The 20205-nt window shown below is 36.8% G+C and overlaps 1 protein-coding gene across 17 annotated transcripts in view; it reads left to right on the top strand.

Annotated features, from left to right (window-relative positions):
- Positions 1 to 20205, top strand: part of LOC105492667 (nebulin) — a 224230-nt gene that overhangs the window by 94628 nt on the left and 109397 nt on the right. For all 17 annotated transcript variants that reach the window (XM_071072745.1, XM_071072760.1, XM_071072759.1 and 14 more), the window contains exons 65-76: positions 1107 to 1418; positions 3709 to 3912; positions 4234 to 4338; positions 5412 to 5519; positions 7386 to 7697; positions 8015 to 8218; positions 9365 to 9469; positions 14027 to 14134; positions 15291 to 15602; positions 16571 to 16774; positions 17583 to 17687; positions 18934 to 19041. In XM_071072745.1, coding sequence (XP_070928846.1) covers positions 1107 to 1418; positions 3709 to 3912; positions 4234 to 4338; positions 5412 to 5519; positions 7386 to 7697; positions 8015 to 8218; positions 9365 to 9469; positions 14027 to 14134; positions 15291 to 15602; positions 16571 to 16774; positions 17583 to 17687; positions 18934 to 19041 — 2187 coding nt within the window. The remainder of the gene's footprint in view (positions 1 to 1106; positions 1419 to 3708; positions 3913 to 4233; positions 4339 to 5411; positions 5520 to 7385; positions 7698 to 8014; positions 8219 to 9364; positions 9470 to 14026; positions 14135 to 15290; positions 15603 to 16570; positions 16775 to 17582; positions 17688 to 18933; positions 19042 to 20205) is intronic.

Here is a 20205-nt window from a genome sequence, read left to right as displayed (position 1 = left end):
ACTGTCATCCTTTTCTGGTGCCTCAGGGATTCTTGAGGAACAAATGACTGCTCTAAAAATCAAGGCCCACTTGCTGTCCTTTATATTGGAATCATATGTTAGTGACTCAACTTTATGTATGTTGGATCCTCCCAGCAAATGGACTTATGCCAACAATAATAAATAATGAGATAATAATAACCAAGAAGTATTGAGAACTCTTTGCTAAGAGCTTTACATGCATTGTCTCACTTACTCTTCATAACTGCCCGAGGATGTAGATATCATCATTATCCCCATTTTGTGGATTATTTAAGCAACTTGCCTAAAATCAAACTCCTAGTGAGTGGGGGAGTTGAGACTCTGAACAATCTCATTCCTTTCCACTGTACCATATTGCCTTTTGCTGACTCACCTACACTTTCTCAGTCAGCTGTCTTTGAGACTAGAAGCATGTATGTTGGATAACTGCCTTAGATTCCAGAATGAAGTCATTGGACATGAATAATAAAAACATTGTCAGCACATGTGAGGCTAGAACCCATGACCTTATTAAGAGCATGATCTAACCAGTTGGGTTGCTGTGTCAGTTTTACAAATACAATCAGTTTTCAAAATGATGCCAAAAACTTGCCACTGCCATTGAATGCATGAATCCAGTAAAAAATAATAATAATAAAATATTCTCCTTTGGTGCTACTACAGGTGGTCCTTGCAGGAATCAGTCCCTCATTTTACTGTTTATTAAAGACACTATTCCACCAAGTGCACCCTCTTCCTGACATGCTTTTAGTGCATAGAATCCAATTCTACAGGTTCCCTGCTTCAAATCTTCTCTCCCTGACTTCCACAGGTGACCTTTTCCCCACATATTCACTTCCTGTTTTCAGAGGTATCCCTTCGTACTAGGCTGTAGGTGACTTGGGGTATACACTACAATTACATGAATTCCATCTATTTTTCTACCTCCATAAAGGCTTCCAGGATGAAGGCCAGGATACTGGCTTGAGTTAGTGCTTATTAACGAAAGTCAGTTGAACTATGATGTAAGCAAGTTGATTTTGCACAGACTTGTGGCCTCTAAAGGGTTACAAAAAAAAAACCTGATTTGTGCATTTTCATTTTAGTACAAATATAAAGATGGTTACCGGAAGCAACTTGGCCACCACATTGGAGCCCGGAACATTGAAGATGACCCCAAGATGATGTGGTCCATGCATGTGGCCAAGATCCAGAGTGACAGGGAATATAAAAAGGACTTTGAGAAGTGGAAGACGAAGTTCAGCAGCCCAGTGGACATGCTGGGGGTGGTGTTGGCCAAGAAGTGCCAGACCTTAGTCAGCGACGTGGACTACAAGAACTACCTGCACGAGTGGACATGCCTGCCCGACCAGAGCGACGTCATCCATGCTCGGCAGGCCTATGACCTCCAGAGTGACGTGAGTACAGCATCTATAAATGGAGCTATGCATAGAAATAATTTAAACTATGTGAAAAATATCCTTTATATATAATCCATTGAATTACTCAAGTTAAGATTGATTGGTCCATGAATAAGATTTAAATCAGAATACAATTTTATTGCTTTCATATGAATACATTAATAGACTTCATAAGAAAGTAAAATTTACAAAGTAGACTTGGTCTTATAAAAAAACAAAATGGGAATTAAGTAACATTAGAATTCAGGGTCCGCTAGAGGGAGACATTTTATTCTTTTAAGGAAGGAAGAAATATTTTTACTTCAAAAAATTACCGTGGAATTTGTTTTTGGCTTCTTTTGCAAAACAAAGCATTATCGAATTCTAATGCCTACTGCAACACTAAATATTATGCTTGTGAAATAGAAGAAGTCTGTGGGTCTGTACACTTCCGGACTGTTTCACAGACACTTCTGCTTAGCCTGGCTCTCTGGAGAGGAGCCATGTGGTAATGACAGAACCTACTACCTATTGGAAGCAGATGCACTGTCTCAAATCTGGATATGAGAGGCACATTTCCTGCACTATGTATTTTATAAACTTTGAAGGAATTGAAGCACTGGCAAGTTTTGGAGACTAAAACATATTCGTAATAATGATACATTAATTGGTTGTTCCTAAAAACTTACAGCCTACCTGAGAAAACTCCCACGTCTGTTCTGTAGCTTTTGACATACAGAACTCTGTGTTTTGCAATTCTTTCCAAAAAGAAAGGCTTTGCCTGCACAGAAAAGATAGTTTGAAAGGGTTGATGTCACCCATACAACGACAACATTGACAGATTGCTTACCATCTGTCTATTTGTTGGACACCTTCTCTGGATTGCCTTCCTCACCCTGTGATATGACCTTCATAATGTGGGAAGTATTTGAAAGTTAAAAAGCATTCCAGAGGTATAAACTGTTACTGTTTTCATTTTTTTTTCTTTCTTTTTTTGAGACAGAGTCTCCCTCTGTCGCCCAGGCTGGAGTGCAGTGGCGCGATCTCGGATAACTGCAACCTCTGCTTCCCGGGTTTAAGTGATTCTCATACTTCAACCTCCCTGTAGCTGGAATTACAGGCTGCCGCTGCCACGCCCCACTAATTTTTTGTATTTTTAGTGGAGATGGGGTTTTGCCATGTTGGCCAGGCTGGTCTCGAACTCCTGACCTCAGGTGATCCGCCCTGCTCAGCATTCCAGTGCGGGAATTACATGCGTGGGCCACCGCGCCCATCCTGTTTTCATTCTCGCTATTGTTATTTGTGGGGCAATAACTAGTCAGCACAGGCCAATTCTAATAGTTTTTTTGTCTAGACTACAAAATATGGGTTTTTTATTTTCTACTTAGTTGCTGTGACAGGTGAAATCTTTCTAATGAGCCAAGCAAAGATCCAATACTATGATTGTGAAGTAGTTGTGAATACTTAATAGATACATAAAAATCTTTAGCAAAAAAAGTTTTAAAATGAAGTGAGAAATAAAAATATGGCAATATGATTTTATTTAGTTGTCTGTGCTTCCATCCTGAGGACTTGTTGAGGAAGAGACTGGGGCCCTGCACAATGAAATAAATAAGCAATTAAATTTTATTGCCCTGAATCTTGGACAGCGTTACAGCTGTTGAAGATCTCGGCTTCAGAGTTCTACACCACTATTATATTTTAACTGTGTTTTTAAAGGCATTACAGATATTTTGAAATATATGGACGAATACATTGAAGGCAATAAGAATCCAACACAATCCAACCACTAGGAAAAACCCACTCTTATTCATGTAATTTATCTACCCACATTGTTTTATGTGCTACTTTAAAATTTCATATTGTTTTAATGACGTTTCTACATGTCATCAATATTCTTAAACAGTGAAGGTTTTAATGGCTTCAGAGTGTTCCATTTGCCTAGGCCTAAAATCAATTCACTAAGGGCCTGTTGTTGGGCATGTGTGTGGTTTCTGTCACTCCAGGTTGGTATTCTTCCCTGCATAGGGATATTATAATTATGATAGTGTTCACTGAACCAACTGACAGAAGATATTCCTTGGGATCACTCCTCTCCTAATAACCTGAAATATTTGATAACTTTTTATTATGGCTAGAAGAGATTTCTGGGTCATTTTTGAGCATAATTCCTTAGTTTGCCTTATACAATGAGCTTGTTTTCAATGATCAGAAAACAGAATTGCACTTTATTACTGATTCTATTTGCATATTTACCCTAAATATTGTGGTCTTGATGAAGAGTTTTTGCCTTTTTTCCTCTTCTCAGAATATTTATAAGTCAGATCTCCAGTGGCTGAGAGGCATTGGCTGGGTCCCCATTGGGTCTGTGGATGTGGTCAAGTGCAAGAGAGCTGCCGAAATACTGAGCGATAACATCTACCGCCAGCCTCCGGACAAGCTGAAATTTACCAGTGTGACTGATTCTCTGGAGCAGGTGCTGGCCAAGAACAACGCCCTCAACATGAACAAGGTGAGCCCCAGTTGCCTCAAGCTTCTCCAAGATGCCAGAAGATGTCATTATATTTTAATGACTAATGGAGCCAAAATTATCTATGAAGGCGTGGGGTCACATTTACCTTCTAAATTACATGCTTGAAATCCTCTAAATAATTTTGATTATTCCCAGTTTCAATCTTGATAACTAGTAATAAGACTCACACTTCCAGCAGAATACTTCATATTCAAGTCTGGCTTATTTTTCCTAATTAGGTCAGTAATAATAGTTTTAAATGAACTTTTTGTCATTTCTATTTCAAATGATTTTTAATCAACATCGTATCTTCTTCAATAGCGTTTATACACGGAGGCCTGGGACAAAGACAAGACGCAGATCCACATAATGCCTGACACACCAGAGATTATGTTGGCAAGGCAGAACAAAATCAACTACAGTGAGGTAGGGGCCAGAATCTGTGGTGCTATATTGTGGTGGTGTTGTCTGTACTTAGTTTTGTGGAGATTCTTGAGCCTCAGCTGTCATGGTGCATGCGGCTCTTTGATTTCACACTCCGCCCATCCAACCTTTCATCTCTGTGTTAAATATTACATTTGATGGGATTCCACTGGCAAACTGAAGTCATATTGTCTTTTCTGTTCATGGCGATTTCCAAAGTGAGTCAGTGGGACTGAGTAGTATTTTAGACATTTCAGAGGATTGTTAGATAAAATACTGGCCCATTATTTCTGCCAAAATATACATGCCCACTAATTCCATCCCTACCAATTAGATACATCAGTAAATCACTGCACCTCCCCAGGGCAGAGAGAGTAAAGGGACAGAAAAGGCCGCAGTTAAAATAACTGAGCTTTGTCTATAGAAAGAAAACCTTAGGCATGAGGAAGAAGTGTTCTCCATTAACAACATTGATTACTGACTTTTTTAAAAGTAAAATGCAATTTTATAGACACATGGTTTACTAATATGATACACCCAAAATTTAGAAAGTTGCGATTATAGTTGTTAACTACATTTTGTTATATTTTAATTTTTCTTATTTGTCTTTTAAACATTATAAAATATTACATGATTGTCGTACAAATTGTAGGTAATAAAAATGAATAAAAATATATTTACATACATATAAATAGTTATTAAACATTGTTCTGCCATTTTTTTTCACTTAGTGGTATGTATAGATTGCTGCTTTGCTCATCAATCTGTATTACTAGATTGTGTTAATCTATGCTGATATGTATAGCATGTTGATCTATGTATAGCATATTAATCTATAATGATATATAATAGGTTAATATATCAATATATACTAATGTTCATTGATATACCCCATTTATTTCTAATGCTATATAGTATTTTTGGTAGAGTATAATTTATTTGCTTTCCACTGTTGCCAGAAACTTGAATTGTCTCCAGTTCCTAACCTTTTCTAAATTTTAGGATATAACTCACTTAATAATCTCTGAATTGTTGATGTCAAACCTTTTGCTTTAACTCTGGCTTTCTTTGTGTAGACTCTATACAAACTTGCCAATGAAGAAGCAAAAAAGAAAGGCTACGACTTGCGAAGTGATGCCATCCCCATTGTGGCTGCCAAGGCCTCCAGGGACATTATCAGTGATGTGAGTAGCAGCACCCTGGATATTTACATGGATGCATGAAGTGGAGAGGCAGGATTATTACTATTATAGCATTTGGCAGCCAGTTTAAGCACATTTATTGGCTTATTTTTCTAAATCAAATAAATGTTTTTCGTTTGAAAAAACTCATATTTTAAGCTTCAGAAGACTTCAGTATCTACGTCCAAGGTAGGAAGGGGTAACCTAAACCAGTATACTTCAATCCACTATAAAATTGGGTGTGATTCTACAATTTTTCATATCTACAATTATGAGAAATTCATCTCCATATTTTGAGCAAGGAGCCTCACAGAAAATAGAAAATGGCAGAAGAGGTGTTAAAAAATAACTTAGTTACATGTATTTGTTCAACATCAGAAAAAGAGCTGATAGAACCAAGTCTAGGAAAATCCACCTTTCCCCAAATCTGCTCTGTGTTTTTGCCAACTCATTTTTTTTTTTTTTGGAAAATTATTTTACATGCTTCCTTCTGAGTTCTTTTAAAATGAAAACAGAAAGACAAAGAGGAAAACAAGAAAATGGTGAACCTAATTTCCCCTCCTACCATCTCTGAAAGAGGTGGGTTCTTTGGTGGAAAATTCCGACGACTTCTTCTTCTTCTTTCTTCTTTCTTCTTTCTTCTTTCTTCTTCTCCTCCTTCTCCTCCTTCTCCTCCTTCTCCTCCTCTTCCTCCTCCCCCTCCCCCTCCTCCCCCTCCCCCTCCCCCTCCCCCTCCTCCCTCCTCCCTCCTCCCTCCTCCCTCTCCTTCTCCTCCTCCTCCTTCTTCTCCCTTCTCCCTTCTCCCTTCTCCCTTCTCCCTTCTCCTTGTTTTTTTGTTTGTTTGAGACAGAGTCTCAGAGTCTCACTCTTGTTGCCCAGGCTGGAGTGCAATGGTGTGATCTTGGCTCACTGCAAACTCCACCTCCCGGGTTCAAGCGATTCTCCTGCCTCAGACTCCCAAATAGCTGGGATTACAGGCACCTGCCACCATACTTGGCTAATTTAGTATTTTTTGTATTTTTAGTAGAGACAGGGTTTCACCATGTTGGCTAGGCTGGTCTCAAACTCCTGACCTCAGGTGATCTGCCTGCCTCGGCCTCCCAAAGTGCTGGGGATTACAGGCATGAGCCACTGTACCCAGCTGAAAACTCAGACTTCTGTAAATACTTGTTAGGATTGGCGTGGTGCATTGTCTGAAATAGAGAGAAAATATCCAGTTAGCCCTTACCACCACCACCAACAACAAAATGCTTTTTTGTAGATATATATTCCATTTTCTCACTTGAGGAATCCCAAACAAACCTCAGTCAAATTTGATCTCCAACAGAGCAGGGCTTGTAGGATGGAAACATAATCCAGACTATTTCAGGGAGTCAAGTGCACCAGCAGAGCGGGATTTGGGAAGGAGTGTGGATGTGTTGAATGGAGGGATAAAATGGTATCTGTGGACTCACGAATAGCAGTCCCAAAATCACATGTAAAATTTCTGGGTTCGTGATTTCATGGGCCCAAGATGAAGAAACGGCAGTACACAGCACCGAATGATCTTCTGGAAGTGTTGCTTCCTTTATTTTCAGAAACTTAACGTCTACAAGCCATAGGACCATGTAGTTTGGCCTGTCTTCCCACTGGACTATTCCCATTAGACTGTTACTGTTAGATTATTTATGAGGCTTCCCATTAGACTACTGCCCATTAGATTAGTGCTGTAGAGTCTAATAAGCATTTAGGAGAGGAGATAAACTGATACTCAGATTCTTTCATTTCTCTGCAAGAATTAGCAATTTTAAAATAATAAAGTTTTAAATTAATGAGACTTCTAAGCCTTTCTATTCATTTTTATTTTTGAAATGATCACCTTTATTTCAGTACAAATACAAAGATGGTTACCGCAAGCAGCTCGGCCACCACATTGGAGCCCGGAACGTTGAAGATGACCCCAAGATGATGTGGTCCATGCACGTGGCCAAGATCCAGAGTGACAGGGAGTACAAGAAGGACTTTGAGAAGTGGAAGACCAAGTTTAGCAGCCCAGTGGACATGCTGGGGGTGGTGTTGGCCAAGAAGTGCCAGACTTTAGTCAGCGACGTGGACTACAAGAACTACCTGCACCAGTGGACGTGCCTGCCCGACCAGAATGATGTCATGCATGCTCGGCAGGCCTATGACCTCCAGAGCGATGTGAGTAATTAAGATCCATGGTAACTGTGCTCATAATAGTAATTCACAGAAATACTGAGACAGTGGTCTAGGATTAGGTAGAACCCTCAGAAGGGATGGCATTTCTTCTCTCTGCTCATTTTTTAGGCATCTCTTCCCCTTACTTTTTTTGGAGAGAAAGAAAGTAATACCTGAAACTATATTCAATTTGGCCTTCATATATTGAAGGACATATACATGAAGTTTGACTATCCAAGCTTTCTAGTGTTATTTTTTTATTTTTGAAATCATGTTAGAACAACTTCAGTAATACTCGCTTTTGTGTTTAATCTCTCCAGAACATTTACAAATCTGATCTCCAGTGGCTGAGAGGCATTGGCTGGGTCCCCATTGGGTCTGTGGATGTGGTCAAGTGCAAGAGGGCTGCCGAAATACTGAGCGATAACATCTACCGCCAGCCTCCGGACAAGCTGAAATTTACCAGTGTGACTGATTCTCTGGAGCAGGTGCTGGCCAAGAACAACGCCCTCAACATGAACAAGGTGAGCCCCCAATTTGTAGGAAAATAAGACAGGGCTGTATGTCATTTAAGATACCTATTGTTAATTAAGTTAGTCTCTTTTTTTTAATCCGATTAAATTGCTATCCAGTGTATAGTGATTCAGTTGAATTCTCTATTCTGTTAGGTAACAATATATGGGAGCATTTCTGCTTTGACATCTCTTGTGAAATAGCCAGAGTTAAGAATGGGACAGCTATTTTGGGTTCAAATTGTTTGAAGTCTATGAGTTAGTTATACATGGTTTGGTATGAAGGTTTCTTTCTTGCTGAGTACACATTTAGGTAAGCACAGAACAAACAAGAAAGATGCAAGCCGGGCATTGTGGCTCACACCTGTAATCTCAACACTTTTGGGAGGCTGAAGTGGGCAGATCACTTGAGCTCAGCAGTTTGAGATTAGCCTGGGCAGCATGTGGAAACCCTGTCTCTACAAAAAATACAAAAATTACCCAGGTGTGGTGATGCGCACCTGTAGTCTTAGGTACTTGGGAGGCTGAGGTGGGAGGATCACCTGAGTCTGGAGAGGATCACCTGAGCCTGGAGAGGTTGAGCAGTGAGCCGTGACTGTGCCACTGCATTTCAGCCTGGCAACAGAGTGAAACTCTGTCTCATTAAAAAAAAAAAAAAAAAGAAAGATGCAAATCTTCATAACATTTATCAAAAAGAAATCGAAAGCTAGCACATACAGGTACATTTGCAGCTAATAAACTAACAACAAACAGCATCAAATAAAATCGTGGGAAAGATTTGTTAATATAACCATAGTACAGATATGGATATGAATATATGCTTGGGAAATACTTGCTTTTTATTTAATTGGGGTGGCAGTGACCTGGTTACCAAACACACATACGCAGGTGTGTATATGTGTGTGTGTGTGTGTGTTTGATTATATATATATATATATATATATATATATATAATTTTTTCCTTTCACATCTTAGTATACATTTATATTTTGTTACAATAAATATCTTGTAAAATCAAAGAGGTTGAAAGAATGTTAACATACAGCACATGGAACAGACAAGAAAGCTGGCTCTCAACTTTTTCATGGTTTCTTCATTGAAAACTTCTGTTTACAGCAAACTGTTTTTCTAATTCCTTAATCTTTTTATCCTTCACAGCGCTTATACACAGAAGCCTGGGACAAAGACAAGACCCAAGTGCATATTATGCCTGATACACCTGAAATCATGTTGGCAAGACAAAATAAAATAAATTACAGTGAGGTAAGATCATTTGTTTTATTTCTTTGGTCTGGCCACATTGATTTTTGCTGATGTAGAAATGCCAGAATTATAAAATTAATCCTCACGTAAGCCAGTTAGCTTAGTTGGCTTTTTATGCCATTTACCCTACCTTGAATATACATATCAGTGTATTTAAGAATAGGTAGATAGAAAGGTAGGTAGATTAGACAGACAGACAGATAGACAGACACAAAAATATCTTCATTTCGGGAGGGAAAAAATATCTCAAGTCAACTATTAATGACTAAACATAATTTTCATTAAAAATTGCTATTAATCAAATTAGCACTTGCTTCAAAATTTGTGCAGTTCTTTTCTTCAATTACCTCATCTGTAAAATAGGATTAAAATGCTTATCTTAAAGAATGTTTAAATAATGACTAAATAAGGTAAAATATTTAACATGCCCAGTGTGGAGCCTGGTGCAAAGTATTTGTTTAATAAACTTTAATGTCTCTCCTTTACACTCAAGTCACCATGAAAATTAGATGTATTTAATGTGCTCAAACTAACTTGAGCTTTATTTACAAGAACTGAAATGAGAATTCTTAAATTCACCCATTTCAAATTGCCTGAGAACAATAAAATACATTCTTTTATGCACTATCTTCAGCCTTGCTAAACTTGTCATTGCATATCTTTGCAGTCCAGAAATACCGCTGCATAAATAGCTTCTTGCTCAATTGTTCTTGCCAAAGTCAAAAAATTATATGGTTGATTCAAGAAGAATACTAATTTCTTAAACATGTTTATGTGTCTTCTTTTTTTTTTTTTTTTTTTAGAAAAAAAGGAAGGCAGAGTCTTCTTCAGTTTGAGAGCACTGAAAAATTTAAGTACTAATTTAAATTAGTACTTAAATGATGACCAGATTTATTATTTTACCCATATTAATTACTTTTGCCTATAATAATGTAGCCTTAAAGAGGAGGCATGCTTATATCAAATAATCATGACCAGTAAAATGAAGAGGGTATGATTTCACTTTCTCCAGCATTATAAAACAGACGAAAGGACAAGCCTGATTATAAATATTTGATTGGCCTTGGCTTCAGTCACTTTTGAATGGGACATTTTCTCTTGGCCACAGAGCTTCTCAGTTGGATTATCTTCCCCTAGGAGGTTTATTTTATCCAAGGTAGATGAAGTTAGTTTCTATTCCAGATTATAATGAAGCTCTTAAGCCTCTCTCATTTGTTTACATTAGTGGAATTGAGGTAGTTTTTTTTTTTTTCAGACTGCTGCAAGGATATTGGACTATTTTTTAATTCTAAAATTTTCAGCTGGATTTACTTTCTTTAAAATTGCATGATCATGCATTGAAGGCTCTGACTTCACCGCAGTGCAATATATTAATGTAGCAAAATTGCACTCATCCCCCATGAATACATACAACTAAATAAAAATAAAATTGCATGATCATGTTGATTCCCTGAGGGATCTAAGATCACATTTCAGAATGACCCACTAGAATTTCTTCTCAACCCATTGCCCGTGATACCTTCATTCCATAAATGTAAAACAAAACAAACACATCTATTTTTTCCTCTCAAATTCTCATTTACCTATTCTAGTTTTCTTAAGTAACAAGCTTTAAAATACATCCTTGATGATAGATAAAAGTGTTCTCTCCTTTGAAGCGCTGCATCTTTTTTAAATGTTGAAAGAATTAAAGAACTCTATTTTTTTGTCCTGAAGCCATGAGATGATTGAAGCACTTTTTTTTCCCACTTACACCATTTTTAAAATGTGAGCATTTATTCTTTAAAAACATAATAAATGAAGTATTTGACCTTCCAGTTTCAAAAGAAACATTCCTAGAAATTTTGAAGAAAAACGAATTCCCTCTGGAATTTATCTCAAAGATATTAAATTGATTCTTATTTTTACTTTAGCTTTTTCTTATAAAAATCTCATCTTGAAAAGACTGTAAACTGACACATCTTAATAATCCACTTTATAAACACAATAGTGACCCTCTAAGGTCTTAAGTCATTAAAAATATTAAGAAATATTAAGTGCCTCTGTGACATACTTAAACTCCAGATACTAGTCCAGTATCCTTAATTCAATCTAATCTGAGAATGGGGCATAAAAATGAAGTTTAATTATTTGTATCACGCTTTTTCGGGATTTTCCTTACATTTAAGATTTTGTCTTTACACAGCCTCAACAATGAAAAGTACACTGAACAGCATAAAGTAGAGGGATGATAAAGCCTTACAGAACTGTAAATCATTGTAGTTTTTTCCCTTAAAGCCACATATTATTTCTAAATTATTTTCCAGAACTATCTACTGCTACTGTGTCTGCTTTATCTAACTCAGTAAACCTCTTAAAGGAGGAAAGGGGGAAAGTGAAATTAAAGATTAAATTATTCAATCATAGATTGATCTAAAGACTGCATTTGGATATAGATGAGCTGCTTTCAAACCTCAGCAACCATTCTTGAGGTTACTCAAAGGCTTTCCAAGGGGTGAAGTGGCATGGATCGTTTTAAGTAAATCAGTTAACATGGCTTCAACTTCCATACATGTGCTCTTCTAAATTATCTGCCCAAGAATGCCCCTACAGTTTGAGTGGTGTCCCACTTCTTTCATAGTCACTCTTCTCTCACATTAAAACAAAAAAGGCATGGTTTAAAGGTGAAGAAAGAAACCAGACAACTAAATACTACTCATTCTTTTGTACTGAATTCTGGATAGAAAAGCAACATTGCATAAAGGAAATTATTGGGACATTTGATGAAATTGGAATATTCATTGTATATTTGATAAAGAGAATAGTACTAGACAATAATACTGTATCAATATATTAAATTTCCTGAGTCTGATACATATACTGTGGTTAATTAAAAATATCTTTATTCTTAGGAAATATATGGTAAAATATTCAAGGATGAAGGCCATGATGTGTACAGTTTTCTCTTAATCAGTTCAACAATTAATAATAATAAGTAAAATGAAGAAATACATAAACACATAAAGAGAAAGAGATACAGAAAGCAAATATGGCAAAAATGTTAACAAATTGGGTAGTTGGTATTCATCGTAGCATTCTTGCAACTTTTCTGTAGGTTTGAAGTTTTGCAAAAGGTAGAAAGTATACATTTTAAAGTATTAAAACATACATTAAAATATTTGACTAAGTATGATAATATAAGGATTTCATTTTTTAAATAAAGAAAAAGAAATAGTAATACTCATCCTAGTAGTTACTATGGTGCATGTCTGAAAGTATTAAAATGAAACTTTACCAAACATGGCTGGGTGCAGTGGCTCATGCCTGAAATCCCAGCAATTTGGGAGGCTGAGGCAGGAGAGATCACTTGAGTTCAAGAGTTTGAGATTAGCAACACCCATCTCTACTAAAAAATACAAAACTTAGCTGGGCATGGTGGCACACACCTGTAATCCCAGCTACTCTGGTGGCTGAGGCACGAGAATCGTTTGAACCTGGGAGGCAGTGAGCTGAGATTGTGCCACTGCACTCCAGCCTGGGTGACAGAGTGAGACTGTCTCAAAAAACAAACAACAACAACAACAATTAAAAAAAAGACACACACACAAAACTCTACCAGACAACTTATTTCATGATTGCCCATCAAAACTTTGTAATCAAACCACCATGAGCTCCTACAAGTCTCATTAAGAGATCCAATAAATTTTTATTTTTTATGTTTAAAAATTGTTATCAAACTATATATTTATCTTGTTTTGATTTATTGAATACCAATGTTGGCAATTATGTAAAATTTTTTGTTAAGAGGATACAGAATCAGTCAAAATTTTTATCACTGGTTCACTAAAAAGGCTAAAAGTCATTGTATAGATGATTTGTTCAATGTGTGGTTCTCAAATGACACTTCCATGGAACATTTGTGTTTTGTCTTCTGTACACGTCTGTCCCACCAGAGAAATTGAACAGTGGTGGTGCTTTCTCAATTCACAGAAGAAGTTAATAAATAAAATTTTATCAGTTTTGCAGTTTTGACTCCTAAATCGTTGGTACCTGCTACCCTCATGTCTGCTAACAACTTCCAGCAGTTGATGAAATAATAGGGAGCAAATCAACATGAACAGAGAGATTCAGAAAGAGTGATACATCCTTAGTTCGGCACTAAATTTGATTATGGACACATCCTCTTAGTGGTAGTATTACTATATGTTGTTATATGATACTATTCTCTGCTAGTAAAAATGTTCCCAATTCAAATTTGGAATTAAATAAATCAACATTTCTTGGTTGTTTCATGAAAAGGGCAAATGGTGAACAATCTAAGCACAAAAGCTGTTCATTTAATGTATAACATTTATAAGATTTGTGCAAAGAGAGGTTGTGATGTTAAAACTTGCTGAATGTGAAACTTTCATTTAAATAAATATCCAAGGATAAACAGAAAGTAAGAGTTCTTTTTCTGATTTAAGACTGAACATACTCGTGTAGTTATGAATCCAAAAGTGGACTTCCTCTGACAAAAAATATATTTTTCGAGTGAATGTGAATTCTGTATTTAAAAGCTATTCCTTCTTTCTTCAGAACCTCTATCGTCAGGCCATGGAAGAAGCCAAGAAAGAAGGCTATGACTTGAGAAGTGATGCCATTCCCATCGTGGCTGCCAAGGCCTCTCGAGATATTGCCAGTGATGTAAGAGCTGATCAAGTCCTAACATTTCTTACCATCACGTCAGCCACACAGGGAGTACAGCTGGACGTCTGCATTGGTCATCGTCCACCTTAACTCCCTTCAGTGCATAGGCAAATATATTGAGGCTTGAGATACAGATAACTTGCCCAAGATCACAAGCATCACAGAGGCATAGCCTAGACTGGAATGTGGCTCATTTGACTCCCTATTTTTAGTCTTTGCTCAATAGGAGTGAGTGCCTCGATTAAAGTTAGATGTATGTAAGCTGAGCTACTCAAAACCTCAGGAACATGTGTTCCTTGGAACACATGCAAGGCAAAGATGCCAGAAAAGAAGCAGGCTTAACTGAGTTTGCCCCATCACTTGAAAAAGAACATAGAAGGACAAAGTCTTCTTTCTATGCGGTGCACAGAACCAATATTTCTTTACCCTAAAAATGAAAACATCAGGTCCCTGGACATCTTAAAAATTAATCCAAGAGTAGTAAAATTATTCATTTTTATAGGTTTAAAAAATTTTTAATTCTGGTTAAATATATGTATTTATATATGTATATATTATATATGTATATGTATTTGTATATATTATATATATGTATATATAATTTACCATCTTAACCATTTTCAAGTATACTGTTTGGTGGGGTTCAGTATATTCATATTGTTGTACAACAGATTCCCAGAATTTTCATCTTGTAAAACTTAAACTCTCTACCTATTAAATAACAGAAATTGTCCATTTCAAAACTATCCCTCCCAAATCATTTCTGAAGAGGAAATTATTTCTCAGACTATGCTAGAAAATTTTAATGATCCATGTAAACATACGCCCCAGGTGTGTTCTTAAATAGGCTCACTGACATGATGGATTTCTGAGACACTGTCATGGTTTATTACTGTAATTGGACTCTTCAGTATTCACTTTTTATCATTTTTTGCCAACATATGATTCTCTAGCATATATAAAGGAACTACTGTGGGGTTATTCTGTGGAGATGTGCCAATGAGCACAACAGTCCAGTATGCGGCATTACAGCAGCATGACCAGTGAAACTCCTCTGTTGCCTTAAAGATTTCATAGAAAGCACCGCCACAGAAAGAACAACAGGGAATAGCCCTTTGTGCTTCCTTCTTCTTTATTGGATTCTCTCTTTCAGTACAAATACAAAGAAGCATATCGTAAACAGTTGGGTCACCACATCGGCGCCCGAGCAGTACATGATGACCCCAAGATAATGTGGTCCCTCCACATTGCCAAAGTGCAGAGTGACCGTGAGTACAAGAAAGATTTTGAGAAATACAAGACAAGGTTCAGCAGCCCAGTGGACATGCTTGGTATCGTTTTGGCCAAGAAGTGTCAGACCTTGGTCAGCGATGTGGACTATAAACATCCTCTGCATGAATGGATCTGCCTGCCCGACCAGAATGACATCATTCATGCACGGAAAGCCTATGACCTCCAGAGTGATGTGAGTTTCCTTGATGTTAGCTCTGCTTGTTAAAAGCGGATCTGAAACGTGTCTGTGGGTTCTGAATAGTGCCGATGAACTGCAATTTGTTTGTATATTTCAAACAATTTACAATTAAATGTCTGAAAGGAGTTTCCCAATGGAGGTACTACAATTTGTTTTCTCCTCCAAAAGTTCTCTGCACGAGAGGAAATAAAGTAAATATTATCAATTCTAAACAGGTATAAATCTTCCTAGGGATTCAGGCTTCCTTTGTCTGAATCAGATGAAACTTAACCCTTAAAAATATATCACTGCAAACTTTTGGCTAAGGAAGTAAAAAAATGTGTGTGTTTGTTGGCAGACGGTAGTATGGAGATAGTGAGAGGAAAAGCATATTATGCTAAATTACTTTAATTTACATTTTACACTTACTGATGGGGAAATTCTATTTCTTGTGTTTATCAAAACCAGTCATCTAATACTTACCAACATTGAGCATATCTATTGAGAGTAAAATAAAATGAATAATTAGGGAAATGCCAAACATATTTCTACAACATCACATTTCCTTTATACACTTGAAGTTTTGTGATTTTTGAAGATGGAAATAACAGTGAGAATTTTTTGACTGCAGCACTCACACACCATCAGAGTATGTGGTTTTATTTGGAACTATTAGAGTACATTTTCCAAGGCTAAAAAAGCATACTTCTGTGTAAAAATCTTGTAATACTCTCATAGGCAGGACGACGTCTTTTACTTTAAAAGAAGATCTTTGATCATTCTTGGTGTACTCCTCTGTACCAAAAAAATGCTCAGAAAAAAAATATGCTTAGGATTCAATAATGCGTGTGAGTGAGTGAATTACTATGCTGGGAACCTTAACTATTCATCAGCACTTTTGTGTTTCTCTAGGATAACCCATTTTGTAACTATGAATCTGAAACACTAATTAATAAATGTGTTTGTTATCTGTTGATCTGCAGAATTTGTATAAGTCAGACCTTGAATGGATGAAAGGCATTGGCTGGGTTCCTATTGATTCCTTGGAAGTTGTTAGGGCCAAGAGAGCTGGAGAATTACTTAGTGATACTATCTACCGTCAGCGTCCAGAAACGCTGAAATTTACCAGTATAACAGACACTCCGGAGCAGGTGCTGGCAAAAAACAATGCTTTGAACATGAATAAGGTGAGTCTTCAATCCTCACTGTTAGATATCGAAAGTTACCACGGAACAATTTTAAAATTCTGACATATTATTGCATTTTAAAGATAATAATAAGAATCATGATACCTTCTTAAATGATTTTTCCACTATAATACCATAGTTACTTAGTGATACTTCAAAATATTAAACCATTGTTAAAAGCACTATGTGCTTTTTTCCTTTTTTTTTTCTTTTTTTTTTTTTCTTTGTGACAAAGTTTCATTCTTGTCACCCAGGCTGGAGTGCAATGGCGCGATCTTGGCTCCCTGCAACCTCCACCTCCTGGGTTCAAGCAATTCTCTTGCCTCAGGCTCCCGAGTAGCTGGGATTACAGGAGCCTGCCACCACGCCCAGCTAATTTTTGTATTTTCAGTGGAGACGGGATTTCACCATGTTGAAGGCTGGTCTCAAACTCCTGACCTCAGGTGATCCACCCATCTCGGCCTCCCAAAGTGCTGGGATTACAGGTGTGAGCCACCGCACCCGGCCTAAAGTACTATGTGCTTCTGATTGGATTAGTAGGTTGTTAAAAAAAAATACTGTGTGCAATAACTCTTACCTAGAAATTATTTTAAATACTTCAATCCAATTATACTTTTCATAACTGATAAGTCCTTTAATAGTTAGATTCTTGAAATAATTTTAATAAGAAACAAAGGTAAGGAATTTATGCAGCTTTAATAATTTTATTTCTATCTTGTATACAAGAGAGATGATTGGCACATAATCAAAAGAATAATATCTGTGAACACAAAAACAATTTCTCTTTTTTTTTTTTTTTTTTTTGTAGCGCTTATATACTGAAGCCTGGGACAATGACAAGAAAACTATTCATGTCATGCCCGATACACCAGAAATCATGTTAGCCAAACTCAACCGAATAAACTACAGTGATGTAAGTAAACTGTTGATCTTGTAATGAACAGAAAGGCAAAAAATGAACCATTGTAGCTGTTTTCTTAGGAAAATGTTTTGACTAATTTATTACACATACTCCGAACTACCATTTTCAGTAGAAGAGATAATTCTCACTTGATTCAGTTTTGAGCTATGTGGTGGTCCACAAAGTAGACTACCATTTTATTAACGGGTTATCAGTAATTGAATATTATTATGAATAAATATCCCACGGGAATTATACTTTTAAAACTTTCCCCTACAGGTCAATGTGGATATCAAGTCATTATTTTATTCAGCAGCTAGCGAGTAGGCAAGGACTAGGTTTGAATCTGGTGAGTTAGTAAGCCGCATATTCTTTTGCTGCTCCAGTACACTCTGATAATCATTTGATGTTAACATTTTTCCAGGCATTTCTGCCAGAACCAACATTTTCATAAGGGCAATGATCCTGAAATCCTGGGTCCATAGATGCATCATTGTCTGAGATAATAGTCCACAGCAAAATAAGAAAAAATAAGCACAATGCGTTGAGTTTTTCATAAAACTAAATAGATTACATTTTAAAATATTGTCCTTATTTTTTATCCTTCTTTTGTATTAAGATGGCCTTTTATATTATGATGACAATAATAAATAGTGTGTTTTGTTTTGTTTGAGATATAGTTTCATCCTGTCACCCTGGCTGGAGTGCAGTGCCACAATTTCGGCTCACTGAGACCTCTGCCTCCTGGGTTCAAGTGATTCTTCTGCCCCAGCCTCCCAAGTAGCTGGGACTACAGGTGCACGCTACCATGCCCAGCTAATTTTTGTATTTTGAGTGGAGACAGGGTTTCACCATGTTGGCCAGGCTGGTCTCTTCTCAAACTCATGACCTCAAGTGATCCACCCACCTCAGCTTCCCAAAGTGCTGGGATTATAGGCGTGAGCCACCACGCCTGGCCAATAAATAATTTTTTTTTTTTTTTTTTAACATCTGCTTGTTTGGCAAATAAAATTTTGCCAACCAAATGTTGATCCCCCCCCATTTTTTGGTTGAAATTTACAAGTCAATAAATACCAATGTTTGGAACATATGTCTTAAAAATCCTAAGCACCCATGAGGCAAAGCTATCTATAAACGCACCCTAATAATTGACTTTTTGGATTATTTCTGTAGTTTAAACGAGGACAAAGAAAATGTAATAATAAACAGCTTCACTTTTTATGGAAGGAGTAATGAATAATGACTTTCTTTTCTACAGAAACTCTATAAACTTGCTTTGGAAGAGTCCAAGAAGGAAGGCTGTGACTTGCGTCTGGATGCCATTCCAATCCAAGCAGCCAAGGCTTCAAGAGAGATTGCTAGCGATGTAAGTAGATGTTTTTGGAAAAGCCATTTCTTACTCAAAGATGTTGACAAATAGAAGCTTTCAGAATTTTTCTTGCCAGAAATTTAGCTACCCCTACAGGTCTCAATTCCCTTTGGTGATTTTTCCCTATACAAAATTGTAAATGGAAAAAAAGAAAGAAAAGTACAAAATTCTAGACCCATTATACCTGTCAATCAATCAAAAATAGAGACACACTATTTTTAAAAAAGCATTTGATGGACACCAAAAATGGGTTCATATTTTTGAGCCTCAGAAATTGAACACTGCATCTTCAAAAAAAAAAAAAAAAAAACCCAAAACAATAAATACATAGGAAATTGAACAGCAGTTGACCTAGATGTTTGTGAAATTAAAGGGATTAATTTATTCCCTTTAAATAACATGTGGGAAACAGCCAATATACATGTAAACTCTTACTACTTCTATTTATTTATTCTGGCATTAAAAGAAAACTAGATGGATACGTTTTAGAGATTTGTTTTGTCCTTTGTAACTCCTAATTGGTGAGATGTCCCTCACTGGACACAAGAAAAGCGGGCGAAGTAAGCAAAGCTTTTTCTCAGCACGCTCTCGCCTCTTCTCTACTTTTCTTCACATGCGAAACACCTCCTAAGGGTTCCCAGTGTCCTCATTCTACAACAAGCCTCCTTAGGACTCAAATCCAGACTTTCCCTCTTCTGCAAGGGCCTCATGCCTTAGACATATGCTTCATTCCTTCTGTAAACTAAAAAGTATCTGAAACAGATCTCAATCAATTTAGAAGTTTATTTTGCCAAGGTTAAGGACACACGCCCTATTATCAAAACTTTTCTTGCTGTTAAGCTGGAGAAGCCCACACCATAATCGTCTCATGGTGAAATGGACCATAATGTGTTATTCTTGAATCTTAAAGGTAGAAAAGCTGACTCATAGTGAAAGCTCAGTGGTGTTGATAGGCTAATAAGAGTCATTTCCTGGCGACACATAAACTCTATCTAAATGTAACACATATCCTTGACTGAGAAGTCTATTATAAGTTCTAATAAGGGAACTATTCTAAAATTTTCTTAATGTCAAACAGTTTTGGGAAAATAACTATGTCTTTAAGTAGATACTCCATTAGATTGTACAATATATTTACCTCTACTTGTTAAGGAATCAAAG

Source organism: Macaca nemestrina, chromosome 11, assembly GCF_043159975.1.
Source record: "Macaca nemestrina isolate mMacNem1 chromosome 11, mMacNem.hap1, whole genome shotgun sequence".
NCBI classification, from domain to species: Eukaryota; Metazoa; Chordata; class Mammalia; order Primates; family Cercopithecidae; genus Macaca; species Macaca nemestrina.
Note: the sequence above shows the minus strand (reverse complement) of the source record. Positions and strands in the feature narration are given on the sequence as shown.